This window comes from Ursus maritimus, unplaced genomic scaffold (genome assembly GCF_017311325.1).
Source record: "Ursus maritimus isolate PB19 unplaced genomic scaffold, ASM1731132v1 scaffold_22, whole genome shotgun sequence".
NCBI classification, from domain to species: Eukaryota; Metazoa; Chordata; class Mammalia; order Carnivora; family Ursidae; genus Ursus; species Ursus maritimus.
This window is the reverse complement of record NW_024424675.1, coordinates 17057061-17079054: the sequence shown is the minus strand read 5'-3', so window position 1 is coordinate 17079054 and position 21994 is coordinate 17057061. Positions and strand designations below refer to the sequence as shown.

General features: G+C 43.7%; 1 protein-coding gene across 1 annotated transcript in view; it reads right to left on the bottom strand.

Annotated features, from left to right (window-relative positions):
• Window positions 1-1673: 1673 nt before the first annotated feature.
• The window catches only part of FERMT1 (FERM domain containing kindlin 1), a 33546-nt gene continuing 13225 nt past the window's right edge, over window positions 1674-21994 (bottom strand). The window contains exons 6-14 of the mRNA XM_008703333.2: window positions 20280-20387; window positions 19724-19855; window positions 18086-18135; window positions 10642-10766; window positions 9782-9888; window positions 8340-8561; window positions 7633-7757; window positions 6218-6359; window positions 1674-4562 (exon numbers count right to left, since the gene is read on the bottom strand). Coding sequence (XP_008701555.2) covers window positions 4389-4562; window positions 6218-6359; window positions 7633-7757; window positions 8340-8561; window positions 9782-9888; window positions 10642-10766; window positions 18086-18135; window positions 19724-19855; window positions 20280-20387 — 1185 coding nt within the window. The 3' untranslated portion in view covers window positions 1674-4388. The remainder of the gene's footprint in view (window positions 4563-6217; window positions 6360-7632; window positions 7758-8339; window positions 8562-9781; window positions 9889-10641; window positions 10767-18085; window positions 18136-19723; window positions 19856-20279; window positions 20388-21994) is intronic.

Genomic DNA, 21994 nt, shown 5'->3' with positions numbered 1-21994 from the left:
CACAATGGTTGGTACAACCATTTAGCCTCCTGGTATCTGTTTGCCCCTGGGGCTCATTTGACTGTCATGGCAGCCAGTCAACCTGCTCTGAAATTCGAGTTCTAGAACTATGTGTCCCGACTCAGATAATGGGCCAGTGGTGGCAGAGTGTTGCCAGAGTTTCGGAAGAAAAGCATGTGCATGGTGCATAGGAGTGGGGGATGTACTTCAACCTGATTGTGGGGAAAATGGACCCCACCCAAAGAATGCTGGAGTACAAAGGGCTGTAAGAAACCACAAGATCCAAACCCTTGTTCTACAGATGAGGGGACATATACTCTCAGATGGGGGCTTGGATTTTCCTCTGCTATTGTTGTTCCAGTTTCCTTTTTATTTTTATTTTTTTAAGATTTTATTTACTTGAGAGAGAGAGAGAATACAACTGGGGGGAAGCAGAGGGAGAGGGAGAAGCAGACTCCCTGCTAGGCAGGGCTCGATCCCAAGGCCCCGGTGTTAATGACCTGAACAGAAGGCAGACGCTTAACGGAGCCACCCGGCATCCCTTCCTTTTTTTTTTTTTTTTTAAAGATTTATTTATTTATTTGAGAGAGAGAGAGAGTGCGTGCACACGTGGTGGAGGAGGGGCAGAGGGAGAGGGAGAGAGAGAGAATCCCAAGCAGACTCTACACTGAGCATGGAACCTGATGGGGGCTTAATCCCACAACCCTAAGAACATGACCTGAGCTGAAACCAAGAGTTGGACGCTTAACCGACTGAGTCACCCAGGTCCCCTTCCAGTTTCCTTTTTGACCAGGCTAATGCAGTCGCTGTCTTGAAGAGATATCTGCATCCCCATGTTCACTGCAGCATTATTCACAATAGCCAAGATAAGGAAACAACCTGTCTAGTGATGGGCAAATGGATAAAGATAAAATACATATGTATATGTACATAATGAAATACTATTCAGCCATGAAGAAGAGGGAAACCCTGCCATTTGCAACAACATGGATGGACCTTGAGGGCATTATGCTAAGTGAAATAAGTCAGGCAGAAAAAGACAAATACTGTATAATCTTACTTATATGTGAAATCTAAAAGAAACAAACTCCTAGAAAAGAATAGATTGATGGTTTCCAGATGTGGGAGATGGAGGGTGGACGAAATGGAAGAAGGTGGGAAAAAAAAAAAGAAAAAGAAAGATAATGTCTTAAAAGAGGAGGCATCATATTTCACATTAGAAGTTTTAAGCTGCCTTTGGGCAGGATCATAGCCCCATACTTTGTATTCAGCCAGCACTTAAATAGGTACTTTTTTTTTTTTTTGTGCTCAGTGAATCTCTCATGTACTAGTCAATTTCGAGGAATATGGAATGACTTAATAGATATCATACTAAAATACAAAAACAAAAACCAGTACACGAGATGGTATAACGGCTGGAAAGCCACAACCCCAAATGCCAGCAATGTGTCTTTGGATAGTGTTAGTAAGCCAAAGCTGGCTTTGAATTCTGGTTCTGCTGCTTACTGGTGGTGTGACCTTGGACAAGTGCTTCACCTTCTGAGCCTGTTTTCGCCTTTGTGAAATGAGAAGGCAAGTCATTCCTCGCCCCCAATGGATCGATGTGAGAATTGTATGAAGGGACATCTATAAACTGCACGTCACTATCTGTTACGGCCCCTCTACCACTAAATCAAAGGACTATTCTAGACATTCGTCCATCGAATCAGAGGCTCTCTGATGCTCCCCCGCCTGTGGGTATGTCTTTGCTCTCTGGTGCTTTTTCTAAAAGGTAGACCTGGGGAAAAAGAGCTCATGATGTCAGGAAATCTAGGGACCTTCAATGGGAAAGGAGTTGAAGCCAACGGTTAAATGAGGTTTCTAAGTCAATCTCACTGGGAAGAATGAGCTCAGATCTTGGAATTGTGAGGGAAAGTATGCCTTAAACCTGAAAGTTGCATTCCTTTTTCATGGGGGAGAAAATATTCACCTTTTTAGAGACAGCAGAGTGGAGAGGACACAACCAGACCACACTCAAATCCATATAAAGCTTTTAATTTAAAAAGTCCTATAAAATAATAATAAATGCAGATTTCCCCATCGAGTGTAGATAGGAAAGGATATGAGGCCGAAAGGTACGCATTAATTTAAAATTTCATCACAGGAAGTCAGATGACCTTTTGCACCCAATATGAAAAAAAGTCCTTAAATTGCTCTTTGGAATAGCAGCATTTATGGTTTTCTGGTCACACTTGTTTATTCCTTTGGGATGTGGTAGTGCAGATGGGGAAGAAACGTTCCCTGGAAAGTTTGGTTGAAACCAGTTAATTCTTTTGACAAAGTGTTTTCATGGAAATGTCAGAACCATGAAAAGCTAAGGAAGAGGGTCACACTGAAGGCCTAGCTTTGGTTAAATGATGCAGAACGGTACTGGGCAGCAGACGGGTAAAATGTGGCATCGAGGAGCATTATTTTCACGTAGGGCCTGACATACTCTTAAAGACCTGACTTAGGTTCTTTTTTTTTTTTTTTTTAAAGATTTTATTTATTTGACAGAGATAGAGACAGCCAGCAAGAGAGGGAACACAAGCAGGGGGAGTGGGAGAGGAAGAAGCAGGCTCATAGTGGAGGAGCCTGATGTGGGGCTCGATCCCATAACGCCGGGATCACGCCCTGAGCCGAAGGCAGATGCTTAACCGCTGTGCCACCCAGGCGCCCCCTGACTTAGGTTCTAAAATAACAGAGCGCAAGACGACACAGAAATGACCACCACCAAGCTGAACAGTAAAGCTCAGCACTAGTTTCTATACAAAACATTTCAAACCAAGGTCTTTATGATGGGGACCAAGAGCTTCCAAGTGCCCAAGCCACCTCCAAGCTTTAAGCTAGGGCTCGGAAGTTCACCTGGTGAACTGGGGGGGTGGAGGAGGGTTCATGAAACTTCACCTCTAAGAAGAGGCTGAAAGAGGAATTTCCAGCAATAGCTTCCAGCTCAGGGCCTGGGGTTGCCTCGACAAGGCTGTCCTAATGTGGCTCCTAGAGTTATGGAGATCTCTATTCTCAAAAGAAAGTGACAGGTGATGTTCTGGGCCACAGAGCTCTGGCCAGGCCCCCAGAGTTTTGCATCCTAAAAGAATTTCAACAAGGAAACGCAGCCTCTGCTTTACCCTTGCAGCCCAAGGCCTTTCTGTGACAGCAGAACATTTATCAAAACATAATTAAACACCTTCTGATAGTTCCCCCTACCCCGGATATCCCTTCTTTCCTTCCAAAACCCATGCCTCCCAACGCTGACAAACCAAAGCAGAAAGTGACAGCTGAGGCAGCGATGACCTGGCTCAGGTCCATGTCTTGAGGCAGAGATGACAGAGCAAAAAGCAGAGAAACATAAGTCTGTTATTGGCTCCTGATTTACAAACTGGACACAGAAGCCAGTGGGGAGGCCATAGGCCCTTGAACTTGGTGGTCTTTGAGAATGGGCTTGTCCTTCTCTCCCTGACCAGCTGGGAGGCAGTCCCCATGGGAAACCCGGATGTGGGGAGGTGGTTTTTATAAACAGAGAGAACTGTAGCCATCTTCCTCAGCCCCAGCTTAGAGGAGCAGCTGTTGAGACCCGCAGCTAGGTTGAGGAATGGGTTTTCCTGGACCTCTGTGTCACCCCTGTCATCGAGAAACACTTTGGCTGAGGGATCCCTAGGAATGGAACAGGACTTGCAGGTGGCAGAAGCGGGACCTGAGGGGACCAATGTCCGAGACCAGATGGGTCAGTAGTCACCTCTGCAGAAGTCACTGTGAACTGATGACCTTGCAGGTCACTGCTCTGACCCCTTGTCACCAACTAGTACCAGGGAGCTCCGCCTCTCCCCTCCCCACCCCCAGGCCTTGACCTATAGGGAAAACGTCTATGGGCATGTGGGCATTCCCTCTGCCATTTTCACAGGATGGGAGCTCAAAGTGGTTCTGTTAGGAAAGACAAATTACTTTTTATACCTGAGTTATGGAATAAAATCTCTCCTTGGCTACCTGTGCTTTCGACCTTTCTGTCTTTTGCTGACTTAACGATGAAGCAGAGAAGCACACCGGTGACTTCTAGCCACAGACTTGCATAACTGTGGCTACATGCTGGGCCATAGCGTCGTCGTTGAGTACTAGCCTGTCTCCCTCCCACCCATTTTACAGAAAAGGCAACTGAGGCCTCTTCATCACTGGTAGGACAGGGTGAAGAGAGGAAAAGGACATGCTAGGCAGTGTGTCTGAAATGAGATGAGAACCCTCATCTGAGTGACCAGTGGGGAAGTATGGGTTGTCCGTCAGTCTGCAGCGAACACACTGTGAGAGCCAAGGATCCCATCTGTCCAGGGAGGACCATCCTTGGCTCACTCTCTGTGCGTAGGCAGGTCAGCTCTGCTTCATTCCTGACCACCCGTCAGCTTGTGGAACAGGTCCTCGTCAAGGGTCTCATTCTGGTCCTTAGACCGAGTGGACAAGAAAATGTAGCCACCGATGTATTCATGCACGATCTTGCAGTCCGCACTCAGGCAGGTGAACGCAATGGAGACGTTCTGGTCAAATTCGATTGCCACCTGGAAGAGGAAGGCACAGGTAAGCTTAAACTCTGACAGGGAAAATGGGGAAAAAACTGCCTTGTATTGGCCCCAGAGCTGAGGACTGCTTAGGTGGCTTACAGATGATTTCCCTCCCCCTCCTCCCCCCAAAATCCACAAAAAACCCAACCAAACAACAACAACAAAAACCCCAATCACCACGTCCACTAAATGCTTACAGAATCTTTGCTCTCTGTGCGCCCTCTTGTGGTAGCAACTTTGCCACACACCTGGCAAAGCATTCCAACTTCCAAGGCACATAGTTTTTTGGGTCACTCTTGTTTACGTATAAGAACTTCCTAAGCACTCCCTCTGTCAAGGGGCAGGGTGCTTTGCAGACTTTTTAATGGAGAATAAAAGGGCTTACCTGAATTCTCCTACACCCAACAGCCCTGCACCCCTTCCTAGCTGAAAGTCATAAACTCTAAACACCAGAAGAAACAAACGTCACTGGTTCTCAACCTTAGCTGCCCCTTGGAATCACCAGTGGACCTTCACAGATTGCTGCCAGGCTCCCACTCCCAGAGACTGTGATTTGATGGGTCCAGGGTGTGGCCCGGGCCGTGGTGTGTTTGAGCTCCCAGGGGACCCTAACATGCAACAAGGGTTTAGAGCCGCTGCCTTAGAGGTCACCTAATCTCAAACTTTTATTCCATAAATGAGTGAACAGCCCTGCCAAGAGGAATCCATGGTTCTTAAAAAAAAAAAGTGTGTGGGCACCTGGGTGGCTCAATCAGTTGACTGGCTGCCTTCAGCTCAGGTCATGTTCCCAGGTTCAGGGATCGAGTCCTGCCTCGGGCTTCCTGCTCAGTGAGGCGTCTGCTTCTCCCTCTCCCTCTGCTGCTCCCCCTGCTTCTCTCACTCACACACTCTCTCAAATAAATACATAAAATCTTTTTAAAAAATTAAAAAATTAAAATAAAAAAGGGGGGTTTCCTCCCATCCCTCTCGTGGAGATTTTTCCTCTACGGGAAAAATGAGAAAACGAAGGAGGAAAGATTCTATGTTGGCAACACCAGGATGTTTTAAATCCTCTGAATGCTAAGGTGCCTCTGACTTGATTGAGAATTTCCCATGCTATAGCCTTGGCTTGAACTTAGCTCCCGGGGTGCAACTATTGATGGGAGACAGAGGGTCTGGGGGCTCCTAACCCAGGAGGCCAAGCTTTTCTCAGTCATCCCTGCTCATATCACTTCCTTCTCTGGCAGTTTTTCCCTTTGGGGACCGGAATGCTCTCCAGGTGGGCAGCTGGGCCTCTGAGGCCTCTGCCAGTTAGACCTCTTGGCAGCCAAGCAGATGAAACATTTTTGGATTCATTTCGCAATTTCTGCAAAGCAGTTATCAGTGTCTCTGTAATCCTATGCTGAATTCGAGGAGGCTAATCAGAGTGCTCAGCAATTTTAGAATCTGTATGGAAAGTCCAGAGGGAGGCGAAGCCAGCTTGTGGTGTTAATTCAAAACCATTTGGACTGTCCCTGTTAGTAAACGGCCCAGAGCTGCGTGTGATTTTAGCAGACAAGTAGCACGCGCTTGTGGTTTCTGAGTTCTAAAAATATGAACGGAGTAATCTACAATTCTGATGGATCACTCATGTACAGCCTCAACACTGAATGTACCAAGAACTTTTACCGTACCTGCCGGATTTCCCAGTTTACGTTCCACTGTTTCATGTTTGTGAATCTCCATGTTGTAATTGGAATCCCAGTGGCTGCCTCGATTCTAATCAACCTATTATATGAAACTCCCAGAATATCATCTTTCTTGCTTCCTTTAAATCTAAAAAGAAATTAATATGAATTAAAAGAAGTAACTGCTTCCTAGAATATGATGTTCATTCATACACAACTTCTAAAAGAGAATAGGAACATTTCTAAATGATATCCAAAGAACGGACAGTGAGGGATTAACTGTTCTACAGAAGGGCATTTTTATTGTGATAGGAAGAGAATATGAAGAAAGGAGAGACTTAAGGCTGTCCTATGTGAAATTGACATCAGAGGAAAGCAAAGTAAGAGAGGGTCAAGTCAATGATTTTAAAATAAACTGTGTCGGCCAGGCACCCTTCTAGGCACAGGGAATACATTAGTGACCTAATTGGATAGAAAATGTCTGACTTCATGAAGCTTGTATTCTGCGGATCGGGGGACAGGGTCATGAGTAAGTGAAATATAGATGGAAGATAAGATCATGAAGGAAAATAAAGCATAGAAGGGGGTCAGGGAATACTGGCAATGAGGTGGTTACAGTTTTCAAGAGAGTAGGGAAGATAGCAGCGAGAGAAGACATTTGATTAAAGATGTTTGTGAGGGAATGAGCCACATGGGCTTCTGGGGAAAGAGTACTGTAGGAAGAGGGCACAGCCAGTGCAAGCCTGCAGCTTTCTTTTTTTTTTTTTTTTCTTTTTTTGGGGGGCATGCTCAAGGACCTGCCAGGAGGCCAGTATGGCTGGGCACAGTGAAGGAGGGGCAGAGGATGTGAAATCCCAGAGCTAAGGTCTTATAGGGCCATTGTAAGGATTTGGCTTATACACTGAGTGAGCTAGAAGGCCTTCAGATGGCTCTGGGCAGATGCCTGCTATGGTTTGACTCAGATCTTAAAAGGAGCACTCTAGCAGACAACTTGAAAACTTAGGGGCAACAAGGGGAGAAGCAGGGAGCCCAGGTAAGTATTGTGAAGAGAAGGTATGGAAATTGTTGTGAACAGCCAACATGTGTGGGCCATTTGTGAGAGGACAGTATTTTTTTTTTTTTAAGATTTTATTTATTTATTTGAGAGACAGAGCACAAGCTGCAGGGAGGAGCAGAGCGAGAGGGAGAAGCAGGCTCCCCACTGAGCAGGGAGCCCAATGTGGGACTCGATCCCAGGACCCTGGGATCATGACCTGAGCCAAAGGCAGATGCTCAACCGACTGAGCCACCCAGGCGCCCGGGAGGACAGTATTCTAAAATTAAAAAGAGTTCTATATTCTAGACTGAGAATAAACTGGGCTCCAAGAAAGGCACTTAGAAACAAACAGGAAGTGAGAGAGGCAAGTGAACACCGTAATCACCTGACAAGGTAGTAGGTGAGGCCAAATTCAGGTAGAGATTGCCATGCCTGGATGAACCGCAGCTTGGCTTCGACCAGCGGCATCTGGGCCACATTCTGGTGGGCTTCTAGAATCCGGGCTGCCAGCTAAGCAGAAGTGGAAAACATTGAGCCACCCTTAGCATACACTTAGTATTCTGTAATCATCCCTTTAGCTCAGATCCCCAGTGAGAAAAATAAATGCCAGGCCCAATTGCAACTCTACAAAGACAATTCATTCCCGTTCATTCATCCTCTGTTCCTCTCTGTAAAACACGTCAGTCACTGGGGAGAAGAAGGAACAACAGCAGCCAACACATAAACTCTAAGATTCATGGAGATGGAGAGTTCTGGGTCCCTCTTTCTGGGATCTGTACGGTGTCCGTGGACAATGATTCCTCTTGTATCAGTTGATCTGTGTAACTTTAAACTCCCTCTAATGCAAGCATAGTTTAAATTTTTAATTTGTGGGGACTAAATAACTTTAATGAAATCTGGGAATATCTCTATGTTCAGTTAGCAGTAGTCAGCTCTAACAAAAGGAACAATAATTTCTTAACATCGTCTAATACCGAAAATCCCCATCAGCCGATTTTTCATGATGATGGCCTCGATCATTTTATTTCCTCATATTACCCCAGAAAATACAGAGTTTACTGCAAACAGTCACACCCACAAGATTAGCAGTACCTGCTTTGACTTGTGTTTTTTTGCACACCGAGGTGACACAAAACATTCAGGGTTCATGTCCATGGTTTCAAGATTGGAAGCCACCTGAGATGCCGAGTTCCGGTTTTTCATCCTCAGAAATGAAAGGATGTTGAGGACCTCTGGCTGATAGGAGCTGTCTGCCATGGTTTTGCCCTTCGATGCCAGGATGCAGGCAGCCATCCACTGGGCATACTGCTTCTCCTGCAGCAAACATCAGAGGGCTGAGACACACATTCAAGTGCAAAGCCACCCTGCTGGGAACAGAACAGGATGTGGGCTGGGCTTTCATCTCTATAATACACAAAATTGTCACCCACCGAGCAAGGAACTGAACGATGTGAAGTGCCACATGTTCTGAGTGACTGTCAATCACCTAATTCAACACCCAACAAGAGCTCTTGAGTCCCGTGTTGAGTTTCTCTACGCTAAGGGGCTAGAGAATAGGAATGTCAGTTGCGATCCATTCCATGCAGAGAACTTTGCATTGAAAGATGAACCAAGGACACCTGAGCACCATGGAGGACAGACAGGTGAAAACCCAAGCTACCTGACAGCCTTCCTTGATACCTATTTCCATTTTCATATCATGTCTGATTTCTGTGACAGAAGGAAAGGAGGAAAAAGATCATGAACTGATTTCCCATATTATGTCTACTCTGGCCCATCCTTAGTAAAGATTCTCAACCCAAGGGAGGAATCAGGTCCACTGATGGGCTCTGAACCAGTCAGTGGTGGCCTCTATTGCTCTTGAATGTTGGTGTTTATTTTTTTTACCTCAGGGAGCCAACAGGTGTGGTCCTAGCAGCTGAGGGGATGCGGTTGAAGAGGAATTCTTCAGGGGCAACTGTTGGTGTGGTGCACTGAATTACTGGCCTCAGTCTTCATCCCCCTGGTATCCACACTTTCTGCCATGTAATTTGACAGTCTGTCTCATTGGAGCCAGAGTGTAATTTCCCACCTCTTGACTTTGAACCCCACCATGGACTTGCTTTAGCCAATGGAATGTGGGTGGAAATAACAGTGTACAACTTGCTGGCCCGAGCTTTCGGACGTCTGCCATGTCTGTCATGCCTCTCTTGCCTTTCTGCCATCGCTACAAGCAGAACCTTCCCAGGCAGCCTGGCACCCATAATAAATACAGTGAGCTTACCTTCCAGCCGGGAGCCAAGCCTAGCCAGACCTACCGCTAGAAGCAGATCTGTCTAGATGACGCGAGGCTGGATCATCCGAGCCCCAGCCTACCCGCCGATGTTTCAGAGGCAAGTGTTTATTGGTACATGTCATTTGATTTTGTGGTTGTTTGTTACAAAGCAATAACTGACTGATGAGTGCTCTGATTGGGAAACTAAACATCTCAGCTGCTTTGTCCTTAGGCTTAGGGAAGGTAAAGGGACTTAGCATTTTTTTTTGGATTTACTTACATGGTCACATCTCAGATACACTTCATTCATACCATCGGCAACAGGGATTAGTAACTTGATTCCAAATTTTCTCCCTGCTACATTGACGTCTGGCACAACTTCACAGCCTGAATGATAAAAGGCAGGGACAAAACTGAGTTCGGAGAAATCTGTCCTATAAATCAGACATGCATCTAAAAAAAAACACTTTGAACATAAGCCCTTCAGATTTGAAAAATTGAGGAGCAAGTGGACAACATTAATTAAAGGGCAACTAAAGAAGATTCATGAATAACTCATATGGATAACAAAAAATATCTTCTGTTAGGATTTTCTTAAATATGTCATCGATTCAATTCATTTTCCAGGTCGATTTGGCTATGCTAACTCATAGTAACATGGAGTTATGAATATGAACTTTTAAATAAACCAAAGTAGAGGGAATTCTCTTACTGCCACAACGATAAGGGAACTGAGTGCACTGGTTAATTAAATATTTCAGTTAATGGAGTTGCCAGTACACTCACAGCCACTTTCAGAAATTAGAACAGAAACTAAAGTGACACTGAATTAAACATAACCGTTCTGGAATTTAGAAAGCTTTTCAGGACCCTACAATGCTTCATGTACTACATGGATGACACCAATTACCACCACTTCCTAGACTTGGACACACAGGGGAAGAAGGGACAGCAGACTGCAAATAATCACCTTTATCGCACCACATTGCAGGCCCATGCTCCGTGGGGAAGAGGAGCTGCAGGCAGGCTACCCTAGACAGGCTCCTCCGGAAGTAAGCCCTGCTTTGTTGGGCGGGAGGGGGGGTTTGGCTTTCACAGCTGGGTCATGAGAAGCCATACCCAGATGTGGGACCCTCTTACCTCTGAGATTTAGTTTTTCTACTGGTTCTCCTTGCTCAAGTTCCTTATTTTTAAAGTAGGCTATAGATGTGTCTTTAAAGATGAACCAATATTGTTTGAAAGCCTTTAATATTAGCTTCTTGGGCCTGCAAATTAAAGTACAGTAAGCATTGTAACAGCCATCCAGAAATGTAGGGACACATTGCAAATTTCAAGTGGCCCAGACGGTCTGGAAAACCTGTTCAAACAACATAGTCTCTATTGTTGAAACCAATTTTCCCATTGCTAACTCGTTTCTAAAAACTGAAAATGGGGTTTTTGGCAGGAGATGTAGAAGGTAATGCAGAATCCCAGGATTTAGACCACTTTGGCCTTGCTACTGCCCTAAGATGTGACCCTGGGGAAGACTTCCTCTGCCTGGGCCACATGTACTGCTTCTGTGTGACGGGGACAGTACCAGCCTCCAACTCACGAGGCTTCTGTGACGATGGGAAGAGATTACCTCTGAGAGCGCTGATTGCAGGACCTGGCATAACTCAAGTGCTCAATAAATTATTACTATTATTTGAGAAACATCCATGAATCTGCGGACATCTGTCATTTCAGTATATGTCTTGGAACTGAAAAAGCTGTCCAGATGGACAGCACAGCTTTTAATGGAATCAGGCATAAACACTAGGTCTAAAAGTAAGCAACCTTTTCTGTAGTTTCCTCTTGATCCTTAAGAGAAACCACCAAAGAATTCCCAGTGAGTCATGGAAATCACAAAAACCTACAGCTAATCTATACAGACTCTACTGTTACTAAAAAAACAAACAAACAAACAAAAACAAAAAACCACGTTTTGGGGGGAAGATCTCCAAAAGTGAGATGTGTGGGGGCTAGAACACTTTGTACTCTGGTCTGGACAAGGCTGGTAGTGCCAATGGCAGGTCTCAGTTGGGTCATTCAAAATAGAAAACCTGAGAAAGAGCTGGGGAGTAGGAAAGGGGGTACAGCTGGGCAGAGAAAGGATAATATGAGCTGTCCAAGGTTCCATGGAACAGTGCTGGCCGTGGGGGTGAATCAGGGTCTCTCCTGTTAGAGCAGTGGATTTCTGCATTCAAGAATGAGAGAAAGAGAGGAAGCCTGGTGTTAACCCCACTTATACATAATTTGAGGCAATTTTTTTTTAACATGTCAGTCCTAGACTTTCCTTGGCTAAAAATGTGTTATCCTTAACACAAGGATAAGGGAGAAGATGGTCGTTTAAAAATCGGGGTATTACACGCAAAGTATAAAACAAAATTGGTAAACATTATATGCAGTTAACATTTCCAAGATTTAGAAAGCCACTGCATTAAAATCATATTTGTCATGTTGACAGTTGCAGTTATAATTCTAAGGAACATATTTAGAAGGTTATCTGAGAATCAGATTCTCCAAAATTAATAGTATTTTCAAAATAGAGTCTAAAGATAAGCCTAAAACCAAAAGATAGTAAGGTCTTGGTTTAATCCTAGGCATTTAATATTTCTATATAGAATTAAGAATGAAGCTCTGCGTCTCCATTTCAACTGGACTTCGAGAGTATGGAAAGATTCCCTCTGCTCTCGTCTACCAGTTGAGTTCATCCTTCAGGCTGTTTCCATTCCTTCCCAAAGCTAAGGACTATTGCTCCTATGCTATGTCAGAGGCTGGGGCAGGACAGGGTCGGGGAAGAAGTGGAGATGGTGGCCAGCTGGAGCATGACAGACACAGAAGGAGGCCGTTATCTGAATCCTTGGGGAGCCCATAAGGTCAAGAGGGAGATGCACCCATGAATAGGTAATGTATGCTAAGGCACTTAACCAGGACATGTAGCACGGTGAGTTACAGAGGACACAGCAGTTAAACAGAGAATGAAGGCTGGATAAGGATCTGGAGGAAAGGGAAGAGCATTTTCAGCAGGTGGCAGCTGCACAGGCCAAAGGTAGAGGTGAGTCAGAGCTGGGCCCTCTGTGAACAAGAGTTGGGTCAAACATTTCTTGAATACCTACCTCCTGCTGGGCACTGGGCTGAGCAATGGAAATGGGGGAGGGGGGTTTCTGTAGCTACAACATTTCCACAGGTGGGGGATGATGGAGACAGGAGAGGCAAGATAGGTTGGGGCGAGGGTGGGACTTCGAATGCTCGGCTAAGGGGTTAGACTTTATTTTCTAGAGTGATGGTCCTCACACTCTGCTGTTCATCAGAACTGGAAGGGAACTTGTTAGATAGAGATACCTAAGCATGGCCCTAGTCGCAGAGACTAATAGTCAGCAAGTCCAGGTAGGGCCCAAGGTTTGCATTTCAACTAAGCTTTCCAAAGGTGATTCCTAAGTTTGAGAAAAACGAGTCTAGGCCAGTAATCTCCACTCTAAAACTGGGTACACTCCATCTTTAAAATATTTTCACTATTTTAATATATGATGTTACCCATATACATTATGTGAATATAATAAATACCCACCCCCAAGATATTTATAATTATTTATGTGTAATATTTGTAATATATATACATTATAAGACCTATACAAATATATAAATTAAAAATGAACATGAAAAGTTCAATTTGTTTCAAAAGGGGAGGCGTTACTCAGTGACATAAATCCCAGTTGGGGAAATACACTATTGGCTGTGCTCACTAAATCACAATGTCCACAACAGAGTGCCATCTACCTAGTTTTGAAGGTTTTTGGTACAACAAATCTACTGAGTTCCATCTTCCCTGATGTCAATCACTCACTTATGCAAATTAATCAGAATAGGCTGCATTTTTAGATTTTTAATAAGTGGGTTTTAAACACACTATATCTTCATTTAGAGGATGTTTAACACAGAAAAACTCTGTTTCTGAGTTTTAAAGGTGTACACACAACATTGTTTTATTTTATTATTTTTTCAACTTTGAAGATCTAATTGGCTTTATTAAGTGATTCATAAATTGGGCAGCATCCAACCTGGCAAGTAGTGGGGAGCTCTGAGGAGGGGGACAAAATGGAAGGTCATAAGAAGGAAGGTGGGGCAAGAAAGTTATTAGCAAAAGAAAGGACTGGTCCAGGCAAGGTCACCTTCCTTCTGGGGAAGGGCAGGAGGTCTTATTAGGCGATTACCTCATCTTCTGGGAGATGGGAGGGCCCATGTGACAGATGACCTCATTGGTGCTGATCAGAAAATTCCCTTCTGACTGGTTAAGACTCATTTCTGGGGGAAGCTGCAATTGTAATTAGGTTAGGTGTTAAGCCCTAGTTTGGGCACTTGGTCTAAGTGATGCTGTTTTGGGCTTAGGGTTTTCTTTTTAACAGTTTCCCTGTTCTGAACAGACTCTCAACTTAGCTGAGAGATGTGATCAAAATTGAGGGCAAGAGATTATTGTTTTAATAGGCAGTATCATTATTGGCAACACTGACAGTGGAAACATTTCTAAATTAGTGCTTTCAAAATGCTCTCCTCACAGCACTAATCTCTTTCAAATGCCAATTGCGTTCTCACTCATTTCACAATCACCTTTTTCTTAAAGGAGACGTGAAGTGTGTTTATTATTTTGAAAGCATCTGCAGGCTGACCACTGATGGCCACTTGTCATCACTGAGAGGTCATAAATTCAGAACACATTCTTTTGAAAAAACAAGAGTGCATAACTCCACTTAGAAGTATTTTTCCATGTGTTAACAGGGTGTCTTAGTGGGACCAAAGATTTTCATGGTCACTCTCTCTTTATGAAGTATTATAAGGATTCCACTGTATTTTAGGGGTCTTAATATTTATAACTTGGATCTCACTGATAATCTCCCATAGCACATTGTGTAAATCAGCCTGGAACTTCTTTGCTACAGTAACTTGCCTACTTGACTACAGAACTTGTCTGTGAATGAGGCAATGAATGAATTTTATGTGTGGCTTCTCTCTCTGTAATCCTCTAGTGGAGACATTTATTCCAAAGTAGTCTCTCCAGCAGTGGCCACACCTTACAGTTTGGACTTAAATAACTGTTTTTATGAAGTATGTAACTTAGTAGTAGGATTGTATCTTGTCTGGTTTGTATTTAGGGGTTTGCATAAAGTAGAATCTTGAAAGGCTGGTTGGGCAGAAAGTTCTAGATTGACTGTTATTTCCTCTTAGCACTTTTAAGAGATTTCCTAGCCAAGGAGAAGTCTGCTGCCCCTTAACTGTTTTTTCTTGTTAGGAAATCTGTCTTTTCTCTCTGATTTAAAGGCATTCTCTTATCAATGATTGGCCTTATTAAGATGTGCATTTATAGTGATTTATTTTGCTTGGGATTTATGATTCCTGAATTTAAGGATTTTTGTCTTCAACAATTATGGAACATTCTTAAGCATTCTTTTTTGAATACTTGTCTCTTTCCCATATATTCTTCTAGAACTCCTAGTGGATGTACATTGAAACTTGTCATTCTACCTATAAAATTTTCCATTTCTACCTTTCTGTGTTCTCTATTCAACTGTGTTTTTATCTTATTATTTATTTCAACTATTATTTTTTTTTAAGAGAGAGAGAGAGAGAATGCACATGTGTGTGAGTGGTGGCGGGGGAGGGGCAGAGAGAGAGAGGGAGAGACAGAATCTTAAGCAGGCTCCAGGCTCAGGGTGTAGCCTGAGGTGGGGCTCCATCTCACAACCCTGAGCTGAAATCAGGAGTCAGAGGCTTAACCTACCGAGCCACTCAGGCGCCCCTCAGCTGTGTTTTTAAACTTCCGACATTCAGTGCACCTATTCAATTTTAAATTTCTAAGACTAAATTTTTCATTTCCAGAGTTTCTATTTGGTTCCTTTTCAATACTGCCTCTTCTCTTTCATGATGATTTTTATCTTTTAGTTCCCTTAAGGATTCTAAACATACTCATTTTATGTGTTTTTTTTTTTTAAGATTTTGTTTATTTATTCGACAGAGATAGAGACAGCCAGCGAGAGAGGGAACACAAGCAGGGGGAGTGGGAGAGGAAGAAGCAGGCTCATAGCGGAGGAGCCTGATGTGGGGCTCGATCCCATAACGCCGGGACCACACCCTGAGCCGAAGGCAGACGCTTAACCGCCGTGCCACCCAGGCGCCCCTCATTTTATGTTTTTTTCCGATTGCTCTATTACCTAAAATTACTGAAACTCCTAATCTTCCTGTTTGTTGGGTCTGCTGTCTTTCCTTGATGGTGGTTCATGAACTCACATGGTTAGTAGTTTTTATCGGGAGCTCAGTTTTTAGGGGGTTATCGTTTCCTCTGGAAGGCCCATGCATGCTAGATTATGGATATTTCCCTCCAGGTATTTCTGTAATTACATTTGCTAGGGCTTCACAGGCTTTGTGGTCCTGGGCCAGTTTCTATTTTATTTTTTTCAGAACTCACTTATCATAGAAGACATTTAAATTTAGATCTACACCCATGTGTGGCACAGGACTCGGCTCCAATTTCTCCAGAGAGACTTTTCATCTCCCCACATAGGACCCCGTGCAAGGATGAACTTCCTCACTGCTTCCTGTGGTAGATGGACAGCTCTTCTCGTCCCTGTTAAACAGAGAAGGCCGCCCTTGCAAGTTTCTGCCTTTAGGCACGGGCTTCCTGCCTGTGTCAGTCCCTTACGAGAGGCCTACAGCGTCATCTCCTGTCTCTCACAGGGATTACAATCCCAGCCCCAAACCATGAGTATCTATGTCGTGGCCCAGATCCCTCTCTGCAGTTGTAGAACTAGATTCCCTCTGCATTTCCTGCAAGCTGGACTTCCCCAGTCTCACCTCAGCCGTATTTACAATTCTTCTATTTGTACTCTGTCCAGCACTGAGGCATATTTATAGCAAGACTGCAGTTCTTCTATTTGTACTCTGTCCAGCACTCACGCATATTTATAGCAAGACTGCAGTTTGCATTAGATCGGATGCATTTAAATTAGTTACTGGAAACTGAAGTCCACTGTTTATATAGTGGGTTCAGTTGATTTTGTTTAGGAAAAAAAAGAGCTTCACTGTTAAAAGAAAAAAAAAAACAATTAAAAATGGTCCCCAGGACTAGCTCAATGCTCTTCTACTGATAAGGAAAGGAAGCCCAAGGAAATGAAGGGCCTTTAAGGGTCACCCGTGCTAACAGGAGGAGTGGAGCTCCACTCTCCATTCTCCTTCCCCCTTTTCTGTCTCCTTTCTCCTTTGCTTCTTCCCTCCTTCTCCTCCTCCTTCATTTCTTCCTTCCACAAACTATTTCATCTATTAAAGTCACCATCTTCAGACCTTTGGTAGATATGGTGATTGCTGTGAAGACAATTTTGTGTGTTTGAGCAAAGCATTCACACTAAAGTGAACTGGATCGAGGGCTTAACCCTGGAATGTCCTCTCCTTCGCTGAAAACGTCTATAGAAAGGGAGGGGTCATTACGTGGTTTGTGAAGAGCTGAATATGCTCTACACAGAGAATATGGCAACTTACTTTCTTCACAGAATGATTATTAACAAATCATAAAGATGTATTCATGGATTTAAATTATTACATTTTTTCTGTAGCTCTGACTATAACAATATGCGTGGTTGCAACCATTTATGCCACAGAAGTTAAATTAATGATCCTATTGTTTGAGACCACATTAAAAAAAAAAAAAAAAGCAACCGGTAGAAACCCAGTGACAAAAATTGTTACCTTTGGTTGCTTCTCATTTATCTCTGATTCACTGTTCACTCTTTCTAAGTCTGTCTTTGCATCATGTGTTCCCCAAACAACTTGTGTTTCTTTTCAAGCCAACTGACCCAGTGAAGTGTCCGTGTGTTAAGAAAAGTCAACGAACCATAAAGTGACATGAGTAACTGCCAGAACATCAAAGGGGCCTTATTCTTTTCATCTTAACACACCCTGGCACCATCATAAATGTTTTATTTCTTTCCACAAAATAAAAAACTCCTCTGCCTTTTTAACAGTTTCAGATTGATCTGAGGTAACTAGGGAGTTATTTAGAAACACTTTAACAGGCAAAGGTAGATAAACCGAGGTGACTACTCTGCATAAGCCCAGGACCAAAGTTCTAGAGACAAAGGATTTTTAAACCATGAAAGAACCTTCGAATGGTGTCCAGTCCCGAGCCTCGCGGATGACCAGTCTAGCGTATACATTCACTCACTGTCGACACTGGCTGTGTTCAGACCACCGTTTATTGGGCACGTACTATGAGCCAAGTATCATGTTCCATGCTTCATACAGGTTATCTCATTCAATCCCCCCAATAAAACCAAGAGGAGGTATGTCCCCATTTTATAGAACAGGAAACTGAGGCTCAGGCACATGACAATGCCCGAGGTACCCCAGCTAGTATGTGTTGTCGAGCTGGGATTCAGCCCATTGTCTGTCTGAGGCCAAAGCTCATGCTCTTACCTTTGAACCAGGAACCTGCCTAGTGAGGGTTCAATTTAAATTCCTGGACTCTTTACCTGTGAGGCTTTGTGAGGAGTAATCCTTTTCCCCTTTAAGGGTGACTTACCTAAATAATCTGAGATTATCTGCAAGTTTAGGGATATCAGTAATGTCCTCCTAAGGAAAAGCAGATAACATTTCATAAGTAGTTAATTAGGTGGTGTTCAAACTCTATACCTGTACCGTCCAACACCGTAGCCACTCACCACATGGGGTTATTCAAATGTGAATTAATTAAAATGAAATTAAATGAGAAACTCAGTTCCTCAGTCACACTAGCCACATTTCTAGTAGTGACCTCAGCAGGTAGGGAGGGTGAGGGAGGGGGATGGGATGGGGCACATGCAGGGGCTTCTGGGTGGCTGGCAAAGTTCTAGTTCTTCATCTGGGTGGTGACTTGGGTGATAGTACAAATTTGTTAAGCTGTATATTTTTTTCCACTTTTCTGTATGTGTCGTGTCACACAAATGAAAAAAGAGATTAAAAAAATTAACCAAGCACTACCATTCAAGTTAAAAATTTGAGTTAGAAACTGCTATTTTTTATGTACAAACAAAATATTTTACAAATTTTACCTGGAGTGGGTAAATCTAGCTACGTCTAGTTCACTGATTAATTTCTCGAAAGGAACCTGGTTCAAAGTTCATTCTGCGGTGTAGGCTGGTGCCTGCTTTCTAAATGAAAAGCCCTATTGTTTAGCATCACATGAGAATATTGAGGGAGGGAGGAGGGAATTTTTCATTTATTCTGAGAAGGATCAGAGGAAGTCGACAAAAAAGAACTCTAATTCAATGAGCCCCGTGTCTCCTATAAATGTGAGACAGGGCTCTGAATCTCGACAGAATCTTGGCATTAAGTTTGTATGAAGTATTTGCTTTTGCATGATACCAACTTCCCATTTTAAGGAAATTAATCATAAGGAGATATGCATTAAATCCATAAGAATATAGTGACTCATTTTTCTCTCTTACTGTTTATATCCAATTACAATAGATCCACCTCTCTGATTCAATGTGCATTAAACGAATAATTACTCCCATGACTGGAGTAGTCAGTTAAACAAGAGGGTGGCACTCAACGGGTGAGTCAAACGGGGGAGGTATTCCGGTTATAAAGCCGCCACGCGGCCACATTGCACGGAAAAGAAGATGATAAAAGAGTTGTATTAGTTTATGTCTCACCGGAAGGTTTTTGTCTATTTCCTGAAGTCAAAAGGGTTCAGGGGCTTTTTAGAGTGTCCCAGAATAAAGGCTCTCACGGTGTCAACCTTGCCCAGTTTGCAGTGCATGACTAGGGAAATAGACAATGGCTTTCTATCTGCAAATCATCTTCTCCCTTCTCATAGCTTTACAACAGACGGGGTGGTTCTCCCTAGACCTGAGGGGAGGGACCTCTTCCCTACTCCCCGTGCGGGAAGACAAGCTCGTAGCGGTGGCAGTCTTTGCCTCATACCCCACAGCTTCTCCTTAAGAAATACATATAAAAGTACTGCCATTAACAGCACGGAACATATCTCATTGTCCCTTCCAGAACTGACCTGAGGAAAGCCAGTCCGGTCTTGCTAGCTTTAAGCTTGTGACAAGTACGTTTTCTTTTTTCAAAATCAGACACAAGATTCTCTTCTTTCTCATAAAAAAGAGCTCGTTTACATGTGTCGGTTCATCAGAACACAGCCACGGTTCTGAGTTACCAGAAAAGTTCATACCAAAGTGTTGTCCGCTTTTCCGCCTTCTAGGGTCACTTCCAAATTAGAGAGCGCAGCTTCTACCTCGTCGACCTCCGACTCATTTGTAAAATCTTGTGTCTCAGCTGACAGCGACAGTTTGCTAATGTGATACTGCGATGCAAACAGAGGTTTTAGAAATGTTATAAACACACAGGCATCCATCGGCCCTTTCCTCTTTTTGGAGACAATCCCCCCTGTAGTTCCGAACGTCTCCTGGAAAGAGGTCTCCCTCCTCTGAAGGAAAAATGACATTTTAATCTGAATTATTTTGAGAGGTATGGTTAGTCACAGTCAAACTTGATTCTTCTCCATCACTGGTCGAACGTGCAGTGGGGAGGAGCTAGGAATTGTGAGACGAATGCCTTACGTAAGTTGGGCACGTGTGGGGATTATGAGGACTATTTTAAGTTGAAATGGACTCCCCCCACTTTCAGTTCTTTCTTCAAAGAAAAGAAACAGTATGAAGAAAATGACACTTGAAGGAAACAAATTTGCTTTGTTTTCTTCCAGAGAGAAGGTTCTGGAGTACCCATACCTGTAATGCTGCAAAGATCAACATTTCTTCTTCCGTGCAGTCGATTTCTTCCAAGAGAACGGCCCACCTGGCTTGTTCATAGAGCTGGTTGATTCGGACAGCATCGTACTGAAGAAAGAAACAGGTAGGTGTGTATCTGTTGGACGGGGCACATATTCCTTAGGACAAAAACTCTGGAGACACGGAGGTCATTCGTTGTTAATGCAATAAACTTTCGCTCAGGTAAATGAAAGAAATACCTATCTTTCCACTGCCCCAGCTCTTATTTTACTTCTGAACTTAGGACTTGCTTTGTCAAAATATTTTCTAGAGCTTCTTCAAGGGGCCAAACTGATCCATCTCAGATTCCATTATTTCTCCCTCTCTTTTATCACATTTCCATTGCTAGGAGAAACCGCTGTCACCACCCATCTCCAGGACTCTCTTCATCTGGCAAAACTGCAACTCTGTACCCATTAAACCACAACTCCTATTTTTCTACCCTTCCCCGCCTGGGTGTACAATTTACTATATCCTTAAAGAAGAAAGGTGAGGAAAATATGCAGGAGGAATAGAAAGGTAGAGCGCCCAAACAGATTTATCACAGGTTGATTAGCATTTGTTTATTTTTCCTTTTGCATTAATCTTAGACACACTAGAAAAAAAGGGGATAAGGGATGTAAAAATCCACAGCAAGCCCAAACCAGCGAACAGCATTGCTATCAGGTCAGCGGGAGAGGGAACCCATCGCCCAGGCATGCTCCTTCTCAGCAGTGCTGAAGCTGCTGGCAGGGCCAGACCAGTGTGAACCCGCATGTGTGGCCCTCGGGAAGCTGGAGGACTGAGAACATTAAGAGAGTCTGTCTGTGCTCTGTGAACTTTGCCAGGTGGCAGGGCACACCTCAGGAGCTAGCCCCAGGACCCTCCCCAAACAAACCAAAACAGAACGCATGTGAGAATAATCACAGCAGCGTTGTTCATAACAACTCTGAAAGGGAAGCATTCGAGGGTCCTCGGTGAATGGATAAACAAAACGTGGGCCACGGGCACAGGGGAATGGCACTCAGCAGTGAGACGGAACATGCTTCTGATACATACAAAAACACACAAAAAGTACATGCAAAAACTCAGAAACACGCTGAACGAAAGATCCAGGTGCACAAGATGACATACTGTGTGAGTCCATCTCTAGGAAACTTCTAGAAAAGGCAAACCTGGAGACAGAACGCGGACCAGTGGTGCGCTGGGGCTGGGAGCCAGGACTGACCACAGATGGGGTATGAGGAAACTTTTGGGTGATGCAAGTGCTTTACAACTGGATTGTGGTGATGGTTGCACAATGATATGAATGTACCACAATCATTATAATAGAATTTTATGGCGTGTAAATGATAAAGCAATCAAGATACAACAACTAAAAAAACACACACCACGCACACCGAAAACCAAGCAACCCGTCCCCCTCCCCCACAAAAAGAAGACCCCTGCTTCATGAACAGTTTAAAGACAAAATCTAAATAGTAGGTGTAACCACTAAAATTTGAATTGGACTGTCCTGTCTGTCTGTCTTTGTCCACTAGTCAGTCACAGAGTCTACAATCCTAATGCTGTAGGAGTTTTAGCCAAAGTTAAATCACCCGATAAGGCTTTTCTCTCAAATGCAGTCAGTAAAGACTTCCAAAAATTAATCAAAGCTTCCACACCTGAACAAACCTAATTCCCTGCCACCCCCTCAA